The 20,498-nt window shown below is 36.2% G+C and overlaps 3 protein-coding genes across 3 annotated transcripts; all 3 read right to left on the bottom strand.

Moving 5' to 3' along the window:
• Positions 1-1,062: 1,062 nt before the first annotated feature.
• On the bottom strand, positions 1,063-2,577 carry LOC107409953 (receptor kinase-like protein Xa21). The gene is made up of 2 exons (XM_060811878.1): positions 1,887-2,577; positions 1,063-1,580 (listed from the first exon to the last, which is right to left on the bottom strand). Exons 1-2 carry the CDS (start codon positions 2,575-2,577, stop codon positions 1,180-1,182), a joined length of 1,092 nt encoding a protein of 363 aa, XP_060667861.1. The 3' UTR covers positions 1,063-1,179.
• Positions 2,578-8,361: 5,784 nt separating this feature from the next.
• On the bottom strand, positions 8,362-10,050 carry LOC125420865 (putative receptor-like protein kinase At3g47110). Its single transcript, XM_048468165.2, has one exon. It carries the CDS (start codon positions 10,048-10,050, stop codon positions 8,362-8,364), a length of 1,689 nt encoding a protein of 562 aa, XP_048324122.2.
• A 6,348-nt stretch (positions 10,051-16,398) lies between these two features.
• Positions 16,399-19,840, bottom strand: LOC107409453 (uncharacterized). The gene is made up of 3 exons (XM_016016891.4): positions 18,966-19,840; positions 18,398-18,529; positions 16,399-17,996 (listed from the first exon to the last, which is right to left on the bottom strand). Exons 1-3 carry the CDS (start codon positions 19,410-19,412, stop codon positions 16,725-16,727), a joined length of 1,851 nt encoding a protein of 616 aa, XP_015872377.1. The 5' UTR covers positions 19,413-19,840; the 3' UTR covers positions 16,399-16,724.
• Positions 19,841-20,498: the final 658 nt, after the last annotated feature.

The following is a 20,498-nucleotide window of genomic DNA, read 5'->3' on the forward strand; positions in this document are numbered from 1 at the left end:
CAAGACTCCTCTTGTGCCTTGGGCCACAAGTCATTCCTAGCCACTCACTGCATTGAAGAGAAGAATTCTAGGAATTCAAAATTCCAAGAGGGCCTTCGATTTTTTTGAGCCTTCAAGGCAAGCAAAGAAAGCTTATCTGTTCATTATTATTATTTCCTCCAACTACTGCTACTACTAATAAGATTAACAAGGTAAAACGAGTAAGAAGAAAGGATTGCATGAAAATGGACCCAAATATTCTATAATTCGTACTTGAGACCTCATCCATTTTCCATTTGGACCGGACATGAAGGTATATATGAATGAATTATGCCAGAATATATGTGCATGACTATTTTTTTTTTGAACTTGTATAAATTCTTGAATGTTTGCTTACCTATTTTATTGGTAGTTTAACAATGATTTTTACCCCAAAAAAAAAAAGTGTTAAAACAGTAACAAATAAACCTAGGTTCATACTCTTCTCTTATCTCTCTCTCTTTTTATTTATTTAATTTTTTTTTATGGTGAGAAAATGCTCATGCTCTTCTTAGATCAAACCACATTTGGGACCAAACCAAAAAAAAAAAAAAAAAAAAAAAAAAAAGAAAACAAACCAAAGCAATATTTTAATATTTTTCAAGATCAATCCGCCTTATGAATTTCATCCTCCAACACATTGACTAGATGAAGATGAATACCAAAATATATCACCAAGGTATCATAACACACAGGCCAACTGGCATCATGTCAATTTCCAAATTAAATGTTTGCAGTAATAGAAAGTACCACATAAAGCTGGACAAATATAATAACATAAAGGAGGAGGAGAAGAAAAGAGGAAAATGTGTTATTGACTTTGCTAGAGTACTTCATACATAAACCATAATTTTATTGGCTAGTAAATAGTTTCAATGGCACGAAATATTCCCCACTTCTGCTAAATTGCGGGCCATATCCTTCAACTTCAAGACCTCCTAAAGAACCATTGGATTCTCCTGCACAGCAGAGTACTCTGTTATAACCAAATATTGAAATCTATGAACTTATAGAGCCTTTTATCAAGTAGATAAGTATGATAAATTATTAAGACTTAATTTTCACACATAGAAACCAGGTACAATTTCCCATTTGTAACAAAAACTATGGATTTATAATGTAACAATTATAGTGAGAGAATGCTTACTTTTTGGACAGTTCTTAATGCTCCCTATGCATGGCTGTCCCTAGAAGTCTGTCCTTTATGTGACAAAGTTCAGAAACAACATCAGCAATATGCATTCTCTCTTTTTGCAGCTTGGCAGAGCAAGCAACTCCAATTTTAATAACAGAAATCAAGCAGTCATGAATGCGTTGATTTTGCGCCCTATTATTCCTGTTGCGAGTGGTGTTGCTGCTACTTTCATCTTCTGTTTGAAGAAGTACGGCATCTACAATTTCTTCCACACTACTACAAAGACCTGTTAGAGCAAAGCTATGCAAATTCAAACCATCTCTAAACATAATATCAGAAGGCCTTTTCCCTGTAAAAATCTCCAATAGCAGGATTCCATAACTGTAGACATCGCCTGACTTTGACACCTCGCTTCCCATGCCATACTCTATATTACATGAATAAAGATTGAAAAAATGATTAAAAAAAATATTAAAAAAAAAATAAACAACAAAAAACCACTTCAGAAATCAAAACCTTGATTTTGCGTGTGTGGCCAAATGTTGAAAATCCATAATCCTTATAAACCACATTGTTTCTTTGATGATTTATATCGTAACAATAACAAAGACTGGTTTAGTGACTTAAAATTTAGCCACGTGTATTAGTAATAAGCACAAATACATTCTCAAATGAATTCATATCATTAGAATTTGGAAAACTTAATGATATTAAATTATAGTAAGATTTGTACCTGGGGCAATATATCCAATGGAGCCTCGTATCCCAAGAGAGCTAATTTGTTCTGAGGAAAATGGATGGGAAGCATCTGGGAGGAACCTCACCAATTCAAAATCTCCAAGATGAGCATTCATGTCACTGTCCAAGAGAACATTACTTGGCTTCAAATCACAATGGACTATTGGCACATGGCAATGGTTGTGCAAATAATCCAAAGCATATGCCAGACCAAGGGAAATGTTAACCCTGTCTATAAGACTCAAATGCTTGTGTTCTTCTCCCAATTTTGCGCTATGAGTTGGATGTAGCCACTCTTCTAGGCTCCCATTAACCATAAACTCGTAGATAAGAGCTTTGAAATCATTCCCCTGAAAATCAATACTTGAACATGCGGTGATAATTCTGACAAGATTTCGATGCTTCATCCTTTTCAAGGCTTTACATTCTGCTATGAAACTTTTTGATGCTCTTGAAGTCTCAAGTTTTAGTACTTTCACAGCAACAACTTGTGCTTCTGGCTGACTTAAGATTCCCTTGTATACAGAACCAAAACTTCCAGCACCAATCAAATTCGCTTCAGAAAAGCCATCGGTAGCTTTAAAAAGATCATCATATGATACTTTCAATAGAGAAATTCCAAATGTGAATCCCAAATTTGTTGACTTTCTTCTTTTCCTCAACACACAAAATATGAGCAAATACATTGCTAAAATCAATGCAACAAGTCCACAAGCAACAGAAACAATAGTGATCTTTGCCTTGCGAGATAGTCCATGCTGGTTGTAGGGATTGGAGAAGCATTTAGAAAGGTTCAATTAGGGTATGCCTCCACATAGCCTTGTGTTCCCCACTATGGAAAGTGCAGTTGCATTACTGAACACTCCCTGAGCAGGAACCTCACCTTCAAAATCATTAAACGATAAGGTCAAAATGTTCAAGAAGTGAAAAGTTTGCAAATACATTGGGATTGTTCCAGTTAAGTTGTTTCTAGACAAGTCAATTTGCTCTATTCCTCTCAAAGACGCCAAAGATGAGGGAATATGCCCTTGGAATGAGTTTCCATACAAATACTGTTAGAAAATCAGAACAAAACAAACACAACAGGATTTATCGAGGTTCGGTCAAGATGACCTACGTCCTCGTTGCTCCGGTGAGAGCTTCTGGTTTCTTATTGATTTTGAAGTAGTTACACAAACTGACACCTTTGGTATACACACAAGTTTTCACACAGAAAACATTCACACCAAATCCAAAGCCCCAGAATACACCCTCTCAACAATCACTCAATCTCACTTAGAGATTATCTCACACACACAGAAATGAATACAATTAAAGAAAGGGAAAAAGAATCTTGGAGCTCTCTCTCACGATCACAAGCTTGAAGAAAGACAATTTCTGTTATTTCTGTTTCTTCTATCGAAAGGAAAGAGTTCTGTGCATATATATATAACACACCAGCTTCAAAACGACATCGTCCAACTTATACCGTTATTCTGTTACAATACGCTAGAAATGACTGCTTTGCCCTTCTTTATTTCCAAGTAAATGAAACGATGCGTTTTGCTTCTTCTGAAACTCATCAATTCAATCAACTTGAGTCTTCTCCAAACGTTGACTTCATGCATACACCAGACCTTTGCAAGTTAAATTTGTGGATTATATCTTCACATATCTCCACCTAATCCACAAATTTAACCAAAAACCAGAAACTCATCACCATCTCAGCAAAATTCTTTACAAAATGATCAGCCTGCTCCTATTCGAAGCAGGTTCTTGCAAGTACTAAACTTGCCAACAGTGAGCACTTTTGTTCCCATATCTGCAGGATTAAACTCTGTAGGAATCTTCTCCAATCTGACTACTTTCTGAGCTGTCAAATCTCGAATGAAATGATATCTGACTTGAATGTGCTTAGATCTCTCATGAAAAACTGGATTTTTACATAAATGAATTGCATTTTGACTATCCGAGTACAAAGTGACCTCCTGCTTAAGCACTTTAAGCTCTGTCAGTAACCCTTTAAGCCAAATGGCTTCTTTTGCAGCCTCAGTGGTTGCCATATACTCTGACTCAGTAGTTGACAATGCCACCACAGGCTGCAACTGAGATTTCCAACTTATGCAGTTTTCACACAAGGTAAATGCATAAGAGGACATTGATCTTCTCTTGTCCCTATCTCCAGCATAATCAGAATCTAAGTATCCATTAAGCTCCACTTCACTTGAATCCTTCTTATAAATCAACCCTTCATTTGCTGTATGCTTCAAATACCTTAGAAGCCATTTTAAAGCTTCCCAATGACCTCGGCCAGGATTTGCCATAAATCTGCTCAACACACTGATAGAATGAGCTAGATCAGGCCTAGTTAGAATCATAACATACATCACTGAGCCCACAGCATTAGTATAAGGGACTGCTATCATGTCTTCCTTCTCCTGCTCAGTTGATGGGCACTGCTCACTTGACAATTTGAAATGTCCACCAAGAGGTACACTTGCAGGTTTTGCATCTTCCATTGAAAACTTTGAAACTACCTTCTTAATATATGAAGATTGCATTAACTTCATTTCACATCTTGACCTATTTCTTACTATCTCAATGCCCAAAATCTTCTTAGCTGGTCCAAGGTCCTTCATCTCAAACTCTGACTTTAACAGGTTCTTCACAACTTGTATAATTCTACCATTTGGTCCAGCTAGAAGCATATCATCTACATATAACAGTAGATACACTGCCTTATCTGTCATAGGATCTTTAAAGTATAAACAGCTATCAAAATCACTTCTCTCAAAACCATATTTAACCACAAATGAGTCAAAACGTTTATACCACTGCCTTGGTGATTGCTTAAGTCCATATAGTGACCTTTTAAGCAAGCACACCAAATCTCCACCTTTTCCTTTAATTTCAAAACCTTCAGGCTGCTTCATGTATATTGTTTCTTCCAATTCACCATGAAGAAAGGCAGTCTTGACATCTAGTTGTTCTAACTCCCACTCGAAATGAGTTACTAATGCCAACATGACTCTTATACTGGTATACTTCACAACTGGTGAAAAAACTTCATTGTAATCTATTCCTTCCACCTGTGTAAATCCCTTGGCCATTAACCTGGCCTTAAACCTCACTGGTTCAGATTTGGACATACCTTCTTTGACCTTGTAGATCCATTTACAATCTACCACTCTTTGATTTGTTGGTGTTGGTACTAAGTCCCAAGTTCTGTTCTTATGGAGAGATTCCATCTCTTCCTTCATGGCCTCTTTCCATTTTGCTGACTTCTTAGAATTTACTGCTTCTCTGTAACTTCTTGGCTCATTATCAGTAAGTTCTTCATATGCCACCAAGGCATAAGCGATGCAGTCTGCATAACTGTACTTTCTGTTAGGTTTCACTGCCCTCTTAGCTCTATCTCTTGTCAGCAAATATCCAGGTGATGCTATGTTCTTATTCCTTGTACTTGGTGACTGCTGTTGAGTGTGATCATCTTCAGAATCTGCCTCAGATTGTGCAGGTGTAATTTTTTCTAGCTCCTCACCTGTTTCAGGCTCTTCTACTCCTTCTGAAGTTGACCTTCTCACAAAGTCTTCACTGTCTTGGTTTTCCACTTCAGGAAACAAATTTACACCTCGTGTCTCCACTTTGTTGCTCATTGCATCACCTGCATTGTTAGTATCTTTGCAAGGCATAGAGGTTTCATCAAAAATAACATCTCTGCTAATAATAACTTTAAAACCTCTACTCTCTCTATCCCAAAGCCTATAGCCTTTAACTCCCTGAGGATAACCTAAGAAAATACATTTCAAACTTCTAGGTTCAAGTTTCCCCTCAGATTGATGTACATATGCAGCACAACCAAAGACCCTCAGTTTGCTATAATCAGGCTTCTTTCCAAACCACATTTGTTCTGGTGTTCTAAAGTTTAAAGCTGTAGAAGGTGACAAATTCACCAAATGCATGGCTGTCATTACAGCCTCACCCCAAAACAACTTAGGTAATCCAGATGACACTAGCATGCATCTCACCTTATCAAGTAGGGTTCTATTCATTCTTTCAGCCACACCATTTTGCTGTGGTGTGAATTTTACAGTTCTATGTCTTAAAATACCATTTGATTTGCAAAAATCATCAAATTCTCGACTGCAAAACTCTAGACCATTGTCTGTTCTTAAAATTTTAACAGTTTTGCTGGTTTGATTTTCAACCAGCAATTTCCATTCTTTAAACTTCGAAAAAACCTCACTTTTAGCCTTTAACAACTTTAACAAGTATATCCAGACTTTTCTAGAGTAATCATCAATTATGGACAAGAAATACCTGTTTCCACTCTGTGTTTGCACTCTAGCAGGTCCCCACAAATCAGCATGTACATACTCTAAGACAGACTTGGCTCTATTTGAGCTCAAATTAAAACTAAGCCTATGCTGTTTGCCCAAAATGCATGTTTCACATGACTCCAAATTATTGACTATATCCTTATCAAAAACATTCTGTTTATTCAAGTAATACAGGCCTTTTTCACTAATATGACCTAATCTCTTATGCCATAAATCAGTTTTATCAACAGTTGAACTTATAGAAGCATTACTTGAATTAACTAATGGTTTACCAAGCAAGACATATAAACCATTTTTCTTCTGACCCTTCATTACTACAAGTGATCCTTTGGTCACTTTCATGACACCATTTTCAGCTTTACAGGATAAGCCAGACTCGTCTAACATGCCTAGAGAAATTAAATTTCTCTTCAACTCAGGTACATGCCTTACTGCTGTGAGGGTCTTTACAATACCATCTATTAACTGTAACTGCACATTACCTATGCCAGTTACTGAACAAGATCGATTGTTGCCTAGCAACACTTGACCACCATCACACTTAGTATATGAGTTAAAACAACTCAGGTCAGGACACATGTGGAAAGAACAGCCAGAATCCAATACCCACTCAGTATGATTTTGACTTGTGGACACTACCAAGACTTCTGCAGATTCTACATCAGTGTAGGCCACTGCTAAATCACCAGACTCTTGACTCTTTTCTTTCTCATCCTTCTTCTTCTTGAAACAATTTTTAATGATGTGTCCCTCTCTCTTACAGTAATAGCACCTTCTACCCCTAGATCTTGATTTAGACCTAAAAGTCTCTCTTGACTTACTTCTATGGTCACTATGACCCCAACTTCGAGTAGAACTCCTACCCCTCACAGTAAGTCCTTCACTTTTAGATTCAGACTTTAATTCCAGGTCTCTAGATCGAAGGGCACTTATAACAGTATCTAAAGTCAAGGAATCTCTGCCATACTTAATGGCATTCTTTACTTCTCTATAGGTCTCAGGCAAAGAATTCAATAAGATCACAGCATGATGTTCATCATCAAAAGTAACTTTACAATTTGCAAGACTTAAGATTAAGCGATTAAAAGCATCAAGATTTGTGTCCAAATCCTTAGTAGTATCCATCTTAAAGCCAAAAAATTGTTCAAGTAGAAGAATTCTATCAGGTAAAGATCTTACCAAATAAAGCTGTTCAAGCTTTTGCCACATTTGAGAAGTAGTGCTTACATCATCAACTTGCCTCAGAACACTATCGGAGAGATGCAGTATAATTGTGCTCATTGCAATTTCATCGATCTCATGCTTCTTTTCATCAGTAACATCAGCAGCATAGATTCCATCAATTGCCTTAGCCACCTTCATTTGCACCAGTACTGCCCTCATTTTCTTGCGCCACAGCAAGAAATCACCTTTGCCATTGAATACATCAATTTCCAATTTTGTAGACATTCTTGACTTCTTGAAAGATTGAGAAAACTTCACACAGATGATTCTCACAGAAAACTCACAAATCACAGAACCAAGAATCAAGAATACTCAAACCTTGCTCTGATACCACTGTTAGAAAATCAGAACAAAACAAACACAACAGGATTTATCGAGGTTCGATCAAGATGACCTACGTCCTCGTTGCTCCGGTGAGAGCTTCTGGTTTCTTATTGATTTTGAAGTAGTTACACAAACTGACACCTTTGGTATACACACAAGTTTTCACACAGAAAACATTCACACCAAATCCAAAGCCCCAAAATACACCCTCTCAACAATCACTCAATCTCACTTAGAGATTATCTCACACACACAGAAATGAATACAATTAAAGAAAGGGAAAAAGAATCTTGGAGCTCTCTCTCACGATCACAAGCTTGAAGAAAGACAATTTATGTTATTTCTGTTTCTTCTATCGAAAGGAAAGAGTTCTGTGCATATATATATAACACACCAGCTTCAAAACGACATCGTCCAACTTATACCGTTATTCTGTTACAATACGCTAGAAATGACTGCTTTGCCCTTCTTTATTTCCAAGTAAATGAAACGATGCATTTTGCTTCTTCTGAAACTCATCAATTCAATCAACTTGAGTCTTCTCCAAACGTTGACTTCATGCATACACCAGACCTTTGCAAGTTAAATTTGTGGATTATATCTTCACAAATACAAATACCGCAAGCTTGTGCAGCCACCAAGAGTGGCAGGAATTCCACCAAATAACTTGTTATCGTGAACATCCAAAGAGGGAAGATTTACCAACTTACCTACTTCTAAAGGAATAGGACCAGTCAAGATGTTGCTAGATAAATCTAATGTAATGGAAATGGATGACAAGCCAATAAGTTGTTTTGGTATAGGACCACTGAGATGGTTCTGAGAAAGAAAGAGATCTATCAAACTCTTGCATTCTCCAAGACTTGATGGTATGCTTCCTTGCAAAGTGTTTGACTCTAGATAGAGTCTACTTAACTGTGTCAAATTTCCTAAAGAAGAAGGGATAAACCCAGAGAGTTTATTGTTATTTAGGTATATGTATTGCAGCTTTTGCAATTTACCTATTGAGCTGGGTATAGGACCTGTGAGTTGATTTCCTGCAAAAGATAATACCCCCAAGTTTATGAGATTTCCAATCTCAGTAGGAATACTTCCACGTATCCCATTTTCTTCCATGGCAAACGGTACGAGCTCAGTTGAGAAGTTGCCAACCAATTTAGGCAAGGTCAGTTGAAAATTGTTGCCAGAGGTTGAAAAATCTCGCAAGTGTGTGCAGTTTGTAAGAGAGGAAAGAAAATTTAAATCCTCATCCTCACGAGATCCAAGATTATTGTATTGAATAAGTAGCCTCTGCAAATTGGACGACCTAGCAAAACTTGGCACTTTCCCAATAAAGTTATTTTTGGGAACTTCAAAATATAAGAGGTTTGAGGCATTAGAAAAAGAGGTAGGAATTGGTCCACCAAACTGATTGTATGACAATTGAAAGTAGTGAAGGTTTGGAATACTGCGGCACAAGTCAGGAGGTAGGCTTCCTTGAAGTTGGTTGCCTGTTAGACCAAACTCTGTAATAGAAGAAAGATTAGTGAACATGGACTGAGGAATCACACCAGACAAACCAGCCTCCACAAGCCGTAACACCATCAAACTTTTCAACAGGCCAACGCTGGTTGGAATGCGTCCATGCAGGTTGTTTGCTACCAAACTGAACTTCTCAAGAGAAGAAAGATTTCCAATGGATTCTGGTATTTCACCGACCAAATTGTTCCTGCCCAAATCAAGTTTCTTAAGCTTAGATAGCAATCCAATCTCTGCGGGAACTTTTCCAGTAAGATTGTTACCAAATAAGGCGATGGTTTGAAGGGCAAAGCAACGAGATATATTGTGTGGAATTGGGCCGCTCAAGGAGTTGTTGGAAAGGATTAATACTGTCAACCGGAACAAACGGCCGATTTGTGGAGGGATTTGGTGGGTGAAGGTATTATTTTGGAGGTCTAACGTCCTAAGAAAACTCAAGTTTCCAATATGGGAAGATATGCTACCCTTGAGGTCGTATGAATTGAGCTCCAACTTGGTCACCCTCTTGTGCCGTCGGCCACATGTGATGCCTGTCCATTCGCACACGTGCAGAGATTCATTCCAAGATTTCAGAATTCCATGGGGATCTTTGCCTATTTGGGACTTGAACCCAAGCAAAGATAGCTTATCCGTATCATCAATATTATTATTATTATTATTACTATAATTTCCTCCTCCACTTCCACCTCCAACTGCTACTTCTACTACCACTGCTGTCCAACCCAAAACAAATATAGTTTTGTGCATCAAAACCGACCAAACTTGGAGCTCCATTCGTATTGATTGGACAATGTAGAATTTTTAGTAGCTACCTGATGACACCAGATCTGATTTTCTAGCCTTCTAAATCACTAAAACCAGCAATAAACCTGCTACACACAAGCAACATATAAATATGCACTCAAGATGAAAACTCAATCGGGTAACCTCACCAAGCTAAACAACGTGACAGCTACAGCTTTATATATACTATATATATGTATCAGATAGGAATTAAGGATCATTAAAACCAGCAAGGGTAATAAAATATCAACAAGCTTATCAGATACAAACAGGAAAAATATGCAAGCAAAGGAGAACGAAAACAGACCAAGAACACCAAGGATTTCAATGTGGTTCAGTCATCAAAATGACAACTTACATCTCCGGGCCAGCAAATGAGAGTTAAGATTTCACTGATCAGGAGAACATTACAAGCTTACCTCTGTTCTTCACACTCAAAACCCGAAGGGACCACTCTCTCACGTTCACACTAGGTGCTGGTTTATATCTTCAGGACTAGGATACAAACTCTCACATGCTTCACTTGTATAGCACGTCCGAGTGGTGTAAAAACATGTTCACATCAGCTACAATAGTCAGCAACAATAAAGCTTACTCGTCAAATAATTTAATGCCACAAGACTCGCAGATAATAATGGTGCTCAGCTCAAACTTGTAGTCATGAAGATGATTGTAAGTGGGAAATCGCATATTTGTCAAAATTAACATGCCTCATCTTTATTGATTGACTTTGAAATAAAAGATAGGTGCCACAGTGAGACGAATTAGAATACAATAGGTGGAAAATTGGAAATATATGTCATATGTTGACAAACAAGTCATAGTTAACAGGTGGGCTCAAAAATTTGAGTCACATTTTCATAAACTCTGCTCATTGTTCAGTACTAGAATTATTTATATATTTATTTATTAATTATGTTTATGCTTGGTTGTTCACTAGGATTAATGTTTAGAACCACTATCACACTCAGAGTGTTTTTCTCACAATAATCATCCACTATTAACACCATTATACAAAAACAAAACCTATTGAATAACTCATTAACTTTTATTCAGTTTATAATTTAATGACTTATGACTAAAATAGTTTTGCCAATTAGGTACATTATTAATTTTTGCTTGAATCTTTGAGACGATCTTATGACTTGTCTTTTACGGTAGAAAGAAAAAAAAATGGAAAAATTAACCTTTGACATGGACAGATGTGTGGAAAAAGCTGATTATAACGCTGGAAATTCGTTAACTCTTTTGTTTGGTAATTCACACTGTAACTATAAGGAAACCTTAACAATCAAAGATGTGAGTCATATAAGTGCAGAATATTTGAGACTGATTTAAATTTGATTTAAGAAGTCAAAGTGAGGTGTCGTATGCCCCTCGTATCCACACCATGAGGTTGCAGACTGATTTATAAGTTAATGACATATGACTAAAATAGTTTTGCCAATTAGGTACATTAATTTTTGCTTGAATCTTTGAGACAACCTTATATGACATGTTTTTTACGATAGAAAGGAAAAAAATGGAAGAATTAACCTTTGACATGGACAAACATGTGGAAAAAGCTGATTATAACTCTGGAAATTCATTACTTTTTTGTTTGGTAGTTAATTTCCACTGTAACTATAAGGAAACCTCAACAATCAAAGATGTGAGTCATATAACTGCAGAAAATTTGAGACTGATTTAAATTTGATTTAAGAAGTCAAAGTGAGGTGTAGTATGCACCTCATATCCACGTCATGAGGTTTCAGAGTTTGAAACAAGCCCCCTTCCTTTTAGAATAGAATTTATAGCAACCTAATAAAAAATATAAATAAATAAATTGTTTAAGAAAATTATGAGAGTCATAACGGCACATACATGCATGATTCACATGTTTCAACATTAATATCATGATTCAATATACACTCAATAAGCGTTTATTATTTAAGGGATACATAATAAACTGAATGGAGAATAAAAGGAGAAGCTTCTAGGCCATCATGTCCATCTTTTATTTGAAATGCAAATGTATAAAATAAGCATGACATTTTTCATTGTCTTAAAAAAACCAATACAGCCGCATGATCAAAGTTTCTTTAGAATTTAATTAATTCATTTATTTTTTCTCTTTTGATAGAAACTAGAAAGAGAGGGAATGTTTGAGGGAGAGTGGGAAGCAGAGGTTTCTCCAAAACAGAAACTTTCTCATGACTAGAAAGTTGTAGTTAAGAACAATAGAAACAATTATTACGAACTTTCAGAAATAGCAGGAAACATGTATCACCATGCAGCTCTTCATGTTGATTGGACATATGGGATCCACTCTGGTTTTAGCAGCTAATTACTCGCATGGTTTTATTGACATTCCATTTTTGCTTTATATGTCAAAATTCATTAAGGCTGGAATGCGTTTTAAGCTGCTGAAATTGAAATAGTTCAATTTTACGAGTATGTCGCAAGATGAAGATTTCTATTTCATAAAAATTCAATTTTAGATTTTGGAATGGGTTTTCAACTGCTCTGCTTTTAACAAAGATAAACTTCTATAGTTTTCTTACTGTCCCTCTGTCTCTTTTAGAAAGAGTTCGGTTTTGAATGCAAGGGACCACCCCAACTTAACCCAGTAACTTTACGCTGTCATTTCCAAAAACAGAAGGCTTTTAGTAGATGTTGTAGTTGTAGCAATTGGAAGTTCAGTTGGTTAAATGTAACACTTCACTAGGCAGGGGATTGTTGTCAAATGTATGGTGATGTTTTATCATCCTGTATAAATAAGCTTTAAATTGCATTGCAATCAATAATTCTTAATGCGGAGGGGAAAATTGCTTAGCATTCAAGTCTAAATGTAAATGGTTGTACATACTATTTGGATTCGAATTCTCTTCATTTCTATAGTCTTAATGACCACTTGATTATTACTTATGATCGATCATAAGTGAATTTATGTAAACAAATATTTATAAATATGAAAACAGAAGTAGATTTACAAGTGTTAATATAAATACAGTCGTTGTGAAACTAGTAAAATCTGTATTTTTCTGTTGTGGACGGCCAATTCCAAGACCTTCCAAAGAAGCATGGGGTTTTCCTGGAAAACAGGATGCTCTGTCCTTACAAAATACTAAAATTTATTTATTAAAAAAAAAAAAAAAAAAAAGAACTATGTGTTATTGCGGTGACAGTACTGAATGCACCCTGTGGTTGAATCTATATTCCTGCTAGTCTGTTCTTTATATAACAAAATTGAGCAACCACCTCAGCGATAATCATTTGCTCTCTTTGCATTTCAGCAGAGCAAGCAGTTTCTATATGAATACAAATCAAGCATTCATTTTTTTTGGACGAAACAAACCAAGCATTCATGAAAGCCTTGATTTTGAGCCCTTTTCCTGTTGTAACTAGTATTACTGCTACTTTTGTATTCTCTTTGAACAAGTTTGCATCTAAACTTTTATCCACACCTGTAGAAAGACCCATTAAAGCAAAGTTACGTAGATTCAAACCTTCTCTAAACATGATAGCAGCTGCCTCTTCCCTGAAAACGTCTCCAATACCAGGATCTATAGCTGTACACATTTCCACATTTACAATATTTGCTAAACTAGGTGCTTTCCCTTTAAACTTATTGAATCTGATTTGAAATGATACAAGGTTTGAAGCATTGGAAATAGTTTGGGGAATTGGTTCATCAAACTGATTTATAGAGAAGTAAAACTTTTCCAGGTTTGGCAGAATGTGAAATTTTTCCAGGTTTGAGAGAGTGAAATTTTTCCAGGTTTGGGAGAGTCAGGAGGTAGGCTTCCTCGAAGTTGATTATCTGCACATGAAGTATTCTAGTAGAAGAGAAATTGTATATTGAAGTAGGAAATACAAGAGATGTTATAATTTAGTCTAATCCATAGAGCCTTCAAACTTTACAACCTTCCAAAGCTATTTCAAATGCCTCCGTACAATCAATTATCTGCTAAACTTGACCACCTGACAAAAGAAAGATTTCCCAAAGAAGTTGGAATATATCCAACTAAATTGTTGGACACCAAGCGAAGTATTTCAAGCTTGGACAAGGAGCCTATATCTTTGGGAAGTTTACCACTAATACGATTACCAGATAGCCTTAGGTCCTCACGGATAGAACAGCTCAAGATGTTGCGTGGCATTTTGCTGCTAAGGTAGTTGGTAGTTAGATCTAATTTTCACAGTCGAAACAAACAATGGCTTTCTAAACAAACAATGGATTTCTGAGGGGATATGGTGAGTGACACTATTGTTAGGGAGGCTTAATATCCTGACAAAAGTAAAATTTCCAATGGGGGGAGATAACTTACCTTTGTGGTTGTATGGATGGAAGTTGAAGACTGTGACTCTCTTGTGCCTTGGGCCACAAGTAATGCCTGGCCACTCACAGAATTGAAGAGACGCATTTCAGGAATGAAAAATTCCATGAGGGCTTTCACTCTTCCATTACTTGAGCCTTAAATGCAAACAAATAAAGCTTATCCGTTTCATTATTATTATTATTTCCTACAACAACTACTACTACTAATAACGAGATTAATAAGGTAAAAACACAGGGAGGAAGGATTACATGAAAACTGTCCCAAAAATTCTATAACTCATGCCGGAGAGCTCATCCATTTGGAGAAAATATAAATTAATTTTATAAAATTTACTATTATTTATTATATGTTAATATAAAACAATTATTTGTTTAAAGCATCATCCTCCAAACACAATAAGTAGATGAAGATGAGCCCAAATCCTTGACTCATAATCAAAATGGACAGCATAGGAATCATAACACACTAGGGGATCTTTCGGTTATTTGCAACTTTAATAAGACCAGCGATATATTAACGAAATTGGCGTTCAGAATATGGTGAAGATGGTCAGTGGGATATGGGGCATATGCCGAAATATGTCTATAATTCATTATCTTTGAATTGAATATAAAAAGTAGATTTCAAGCTTACAAGAAACAGATATACGTTCTCAGCCTTTTTAAAAATAAAAAAATAAAAAAATAAAAAAAAAGGAAGAAACACATAATTGATTTTCTTCTTGAACTTTTACTTAACTGAGAAAGAAACACTAAAAGCGGCATCAGAACCTACTAAACAAGTCCACAAGCAGCTGACAAATTAAATCATCTTTAATCTTTTTTTTTTTTTTTTTACTAAAATTAACTTTAATTTAACACATGGTAGTTTATACTTCTTGTGAAGATCAACTTTGTACTTGTCTGACTTATCGACAAAGCTTTGTGATTCCCCTGATGTTTCAGTGCACTTACATTATTTGATAAATTCAAATAAAGCGAGAAGTGAAAATATTCCAAGTATATTGGAATTGCCCCACATAATTAAATTGTTATGAGAAAGGCTAATTTCTCCAATTCCTCTCCAAAATCTTAAAGAATGGAAGGCTAATTTTTCCGTTCCTTCCAATGTCTTAAAGAATGCCACACAAATAAAGATATGCAACACTTTTGTAACTACCAATAGGTTATAAAATAATTTCTTGATTTGAAAATCCACAAGGTTGGAGCATTGGACATTAATTGTAGCCAGAATTGATCACTAAATTTGGTTAAACTAAGAAGGTTTCAAGAATTGGAAGAGTTTGGCCCGAGTTGACGTATATATTAGTACAGAAAATACTTAGTTGTAGATTGAGGGAAATATTATTTACCACTTAAATTATTTGAATTATCATTACCAAATATATGTATATATATATATATTATTTGAACTAATTCATTTTGTACCTGAACATTTGATTGAAACACTACTCAAAACTTTGGTTGGCAGTTTAACTTTAAGCGTCCTTAGCAGCAAGATTTATAAAAGAAAACAGAGTCATCAAAGTGTTTCACCTATCATGTAACTTCTTGAAAGAAGACTTGGTGCTTTTTAGAAAATGATAACCAAAAGGGATTGGGTGGAGGGAATTGATTATGGCAATTCTTCAACATTGAATTGGAATACTGTCTCACCTAATGTAATAGCATTGCTCACCATTGTCTCCTTTCTTATGAACAATATAGTTTGCTATATAATTATAACCAAACAATACTCTTATAAATTTAGTAATGAAATTGCCAGTTTCTTGGCCAAAATCGGTCTATTTCCGGCATCATATCCATAGGACACCCAAGTTTTTTCAAAAGTCTTGCTTTGAGAAATCTTAATATTCAGCTAGGCCCAATTACCCTCCTAGCTTGATGTCTCCTTTTTTTAGCAATATGTTTACATGTATTCTTAAACAAACCACCAGGTGTTTGCATTCCAGCACCATTCAGTTCGTGAAATTTAATTGGACTGTATTCAAATTGGCCTAGAAACTCTGGCATCTTCATATATATATATATATATTTTTTCATGCTTTATGTCTGCATTCATTTTTGTAAATGGATACTGGTAAAAACATCACAGAAAGAACATGTATGCCTGCTGGATGCCTAATGAGAGCTAGCAGGCTTTCCATACATAATTATACTCGACCAATACTTATACTTTTACAAGATTATATTTACACTTGAATTATGATGCAGCAAACAAGCAAGTAGCAAAATTCTGACATTTTTCAAAAACATGCAAACAACCACTCCAACCCTGCATTCTCTCCTTTCTACTAGCTTGATCTTCAAGTAATTCCCCTGAATCTAAAATTTTGTTTGCATTTTAGTCATGGTCCTTCAAAGGCAGTGCAAAACTCCATTGCTGGGTTGGACTCGTAAAGCTAGGGAGTGATACTATCTCTGTTCCAGATAATATTTGTTCTGCTAGATCCTTCGCAGATCTATATCTCTTCACTTCTTCATCTTCATGCCCTTGTGCTTGAGCTTGTGAAACCAGATCAGATGTTTCAGCATCGAAGTCCAAATCAATGTTATTGGAACTTTTGTTTAAGCAAATGCTTCCCCATTGGATTTTCTCAGAAAGAGACTTCCTCCCTGCAAATTCTTTATCAACTGAAATCCTTTTTGAATCATCTTCATCATTTCCACAGGCATAACTCCACTTGTAGCTCATATCGTTGTTGTCCATGTTTAATTCAATGGAATGAAGATCACTTTCACCTGAATCGTCTCCCTCGTGCTCCTCTCTATGTGCAAGCTCAACTACATCTCTTCTCTCTGGCCTTTGAGATGACCCAAAATTGATTTTCTTCAAGTAAGCCTCAAGTTCCTTGATTTTTTCAAACTTAGGAGAGCCATCACAATCTTCTCCTATTTTGGACCTTAAATAGGCCTCCAACTCATTTCTCATCTGTTCGACAGCTGCATTTTTCTCCTCAAAATGATATTTTGCTTCAGAGAGCTTCATATGGACTCTCTCCTCCCGCAACACATCAGCTAGCTGAAGCATTTCCCTCTCCTTTTCGACCTCTACACGAACTTTTGCTGATTCTCTCTTCAGCTCTTCCACTTGGGCTCTGTCTTCCCCAATACTTCTGGCTAATTCTTCGCAAATCTGCTCCAATATCTCCTTTGCCCTTTTCTCCCTCTCGACCTCTTTTGTTTTCTTTGAGAGGACTGCCTTTGTATCTGCCAATTCTTTCCCAAGCTTCTTGTTCAATCTCTCAGTTTGTCTTCTTAGCTTCTTCTCCACTCCGAGTTCTTCTGCTATGCACGATATAGCATCAAGAATCCTCTCTCGCTCCTTTCTTTTCCAAGCTGCCTTTTCTTCTGCAAAATGCTTCAAAAGGTGCTCAATGTCATTGCGATTAGACTGCTGCTCTCGAATCAAATTACCAATCTGGATGCAAGCACGATCAAGCTCAACTCGCAGGGCAGAGACTAAGGATATGCTTAAGGAACGCTGCTCCTCAAGACAAAACACATGATTCAATATTTTAAGAAGCTCCTTTGATGTAGTAAGGCCATTATTAACCTCCTTCAAACGAGACGTTACTCCAAGTATGCATTTTTTGCCTCGTGAATTTTCTTCCAACTGCATTTTTTGCAGTACGTGTTGTTCATACTCGGTGTAAGATAACAACTTAGAACCATCAAAAAATTGAATTCCAAATAGACTGACATATACCCTACAAACACTTAGCATTTGGCATGAACTAAAACCTACTTTATGCTTTTAAAAAAATTATAAAAATAGAAGAAAAATAAAAATAAGATTCGTGGTCAAACTTCCTACTCTTTTCAATAAATAATTAGATACGACACTACAGAAAACTTATTCTAATGTTTAAAAAGATATGAACAATCATGTGGAAGAATTATTTGCCAACTTGTCATTTTCACATTATTGTAGTCTCCTTTCACACAGGGACAACAAAAAAGAAAAAAAAAATTGAAAAGAGCAGAAGTATAGTAATTCAATTTTTCTTGGTTTACCTCCATAAAACTGGCTGTGCTAAGAGAATCCAAGCCTCCCACAAAACAATCAGTCAGCTGAAGCTTATTAGATGTGGTCGACATTTTTCTATGGTGGCTACCACCACCAAATCTCTCTTTCCTCTGCAACCTCTGCAAAATTTCACACAAGATAACTTAAAATAAGCAAGCTCCTGGACTTCAACTTTTATTCATTTTGCAGGTAAGCCCTTAAACTATACAGCATGAACAAAACTACCCCACATGGATAAACGAAAAGCATTCACATTCACACAGCTCAATTTAAGATTTCTATGACTCATAGGACAACTCAAAACTCATCACTCCCACCAAGCCACTGTCAAAATCCAATGCAAAAACAAGTGACATGAATATACATCCATACATACATACATACACATACGTATATATATTTACATATGGCAGAAAATATAGAAAAATGAAAGATTTTCATCACAAGTAGTATTTTCCTGTACAAATGGCATGTACCCTGCAGTGCATTAGGTAGAAGCAGTCCCCGCTGTAGAGTCAAAATTTCTAAATGATGAGGTTAAGAAAGAAAACGGACCTCAGAAAAAGGAGTATAGGATGGATCTGACAAATGATGAGGCAAAGAAGCCGATCGGGAAGGCACTTTGGCAGACCTTTCACCACCCCTTCTCACTTGTTTTGGCTCCATATCTTTCTTCTTCGAAGGAACCTGATTGATCCCCCATAGAGTAGCTCCAAGCTTCCTTGCCGAAACTGAAACTTCCTTCCCTTTACTATTATCCACCATGGAAGTGGAATTCTGCTTCAACTCAGTGCTCTGCATTGTCCCAGAAAGCGATCTAGCGGTTGTCTCCCAACTGGGCACTGGAGTGCTCGACCCTCCTCTCTTCCCCACCAGAATTGCCCGTTTGAATCTGTATTTACGGACCAAGGAAGATGATGAAGAAGAAGAGCAACCCCGTTTCCTGATCTTGCATTTTCTCTCCAAATTGTGGTGGTGGTAGTGGTGGTTTAGCCCGGACATTGTTTTGGTATTAAAAAAAAAAAAAAAAAAAAAAAGGAAGAAGTACCCAGAAACCAAAAATGAAATCTTCAATCTTGAATTCTGAACAGGACTAGGAGATCTCAAAGATTTGAAAGGTTTGGGAGGAGGAGAGAGAGAAGGAGTTGAGAAAAGTTGATGGAAGTACAAATGGTGATGATGATGAACATGGTTTTGTGTATAGCTAGCCTTGAATTTAGCAAAGGCAAAAGAAAAGCGAAAGAATCAAAGATTCGTGGAATTTGAGAAGTCCTAAAGAGGATGAAGAAGGAACATTAGAAAGTGGGAAAACTGTCAAAAAATGGAAAGTGAGTTGGTGATTGGAAGAGAAAAGCTTTTGTTTTTGGAAATCTTGAAGAGGGAAAAGGAAAAGGAGATGACGGAGAGTGATTGTTGGGAGGAGAGAGAGAGAGAGAGAGAGAGAGAGAGAGATGGACAGATTTCGATTAATATTTAAAACTAAAATAATATTTTAAAATTACGAAAAGGAACAATTGGATGACATGGCGGCCACGTGGGAGAGGCTCAATCAATCAGAGACGTGCATGTGTGACAGAATCTTGACTAGGTTCCGAGTATTTGTTTTTGTCTGCGTCCTTGTAATCTTAAGCTGGAAATTATGTTGTTTTGCTTCAATCAATGACCACCTCCACTGCCTTTGCATCTTCATCATCATCATCAATAAGAGATTAAATATTGTGTCAACTTTTTTTATATTATATGGTTTATTTATAAATGCTAAATGATTCAAAATTTTTATGTGTCTTTCTCCTATAATCTTAAGGAAAGAAAGTTTCACTTCTTCTTCTTTTTTTGTTTTTTTTTTTTTTTTTTGGCAATACAAAAGAAAGTAAATTTAGTACATATATTGCTAAAAAAAATAAACAGATTGAATGAAATTTGCACTAATATTTCTTACCAGATATCTTCCTTAATAATCAAAAGATATCTCTATGGGATTAATTGCTCCTTTCTTTCAAACATACTCAGTGTGGGTATGGAAAGACTTTGACCAAGGATGTACTAATATGCCATAATTTCTTTGGTCTTTTTCTTTTTGTATTTGTA

The sequence above is a fragment of the Ziziphus jujuba genome, chromosome 10 (genome assembly GCF_031755915.1).
Source record: "Ziziphus jujuba cultivar Dongzao chromosome 10, ASM3175591v1".
NCBI lineage: Eukaryota > Viridiplantae > Streptophyta > Magnoliopsida > Rosales > Rhamnaceae > Ziziphus > Ziziphus jujuba.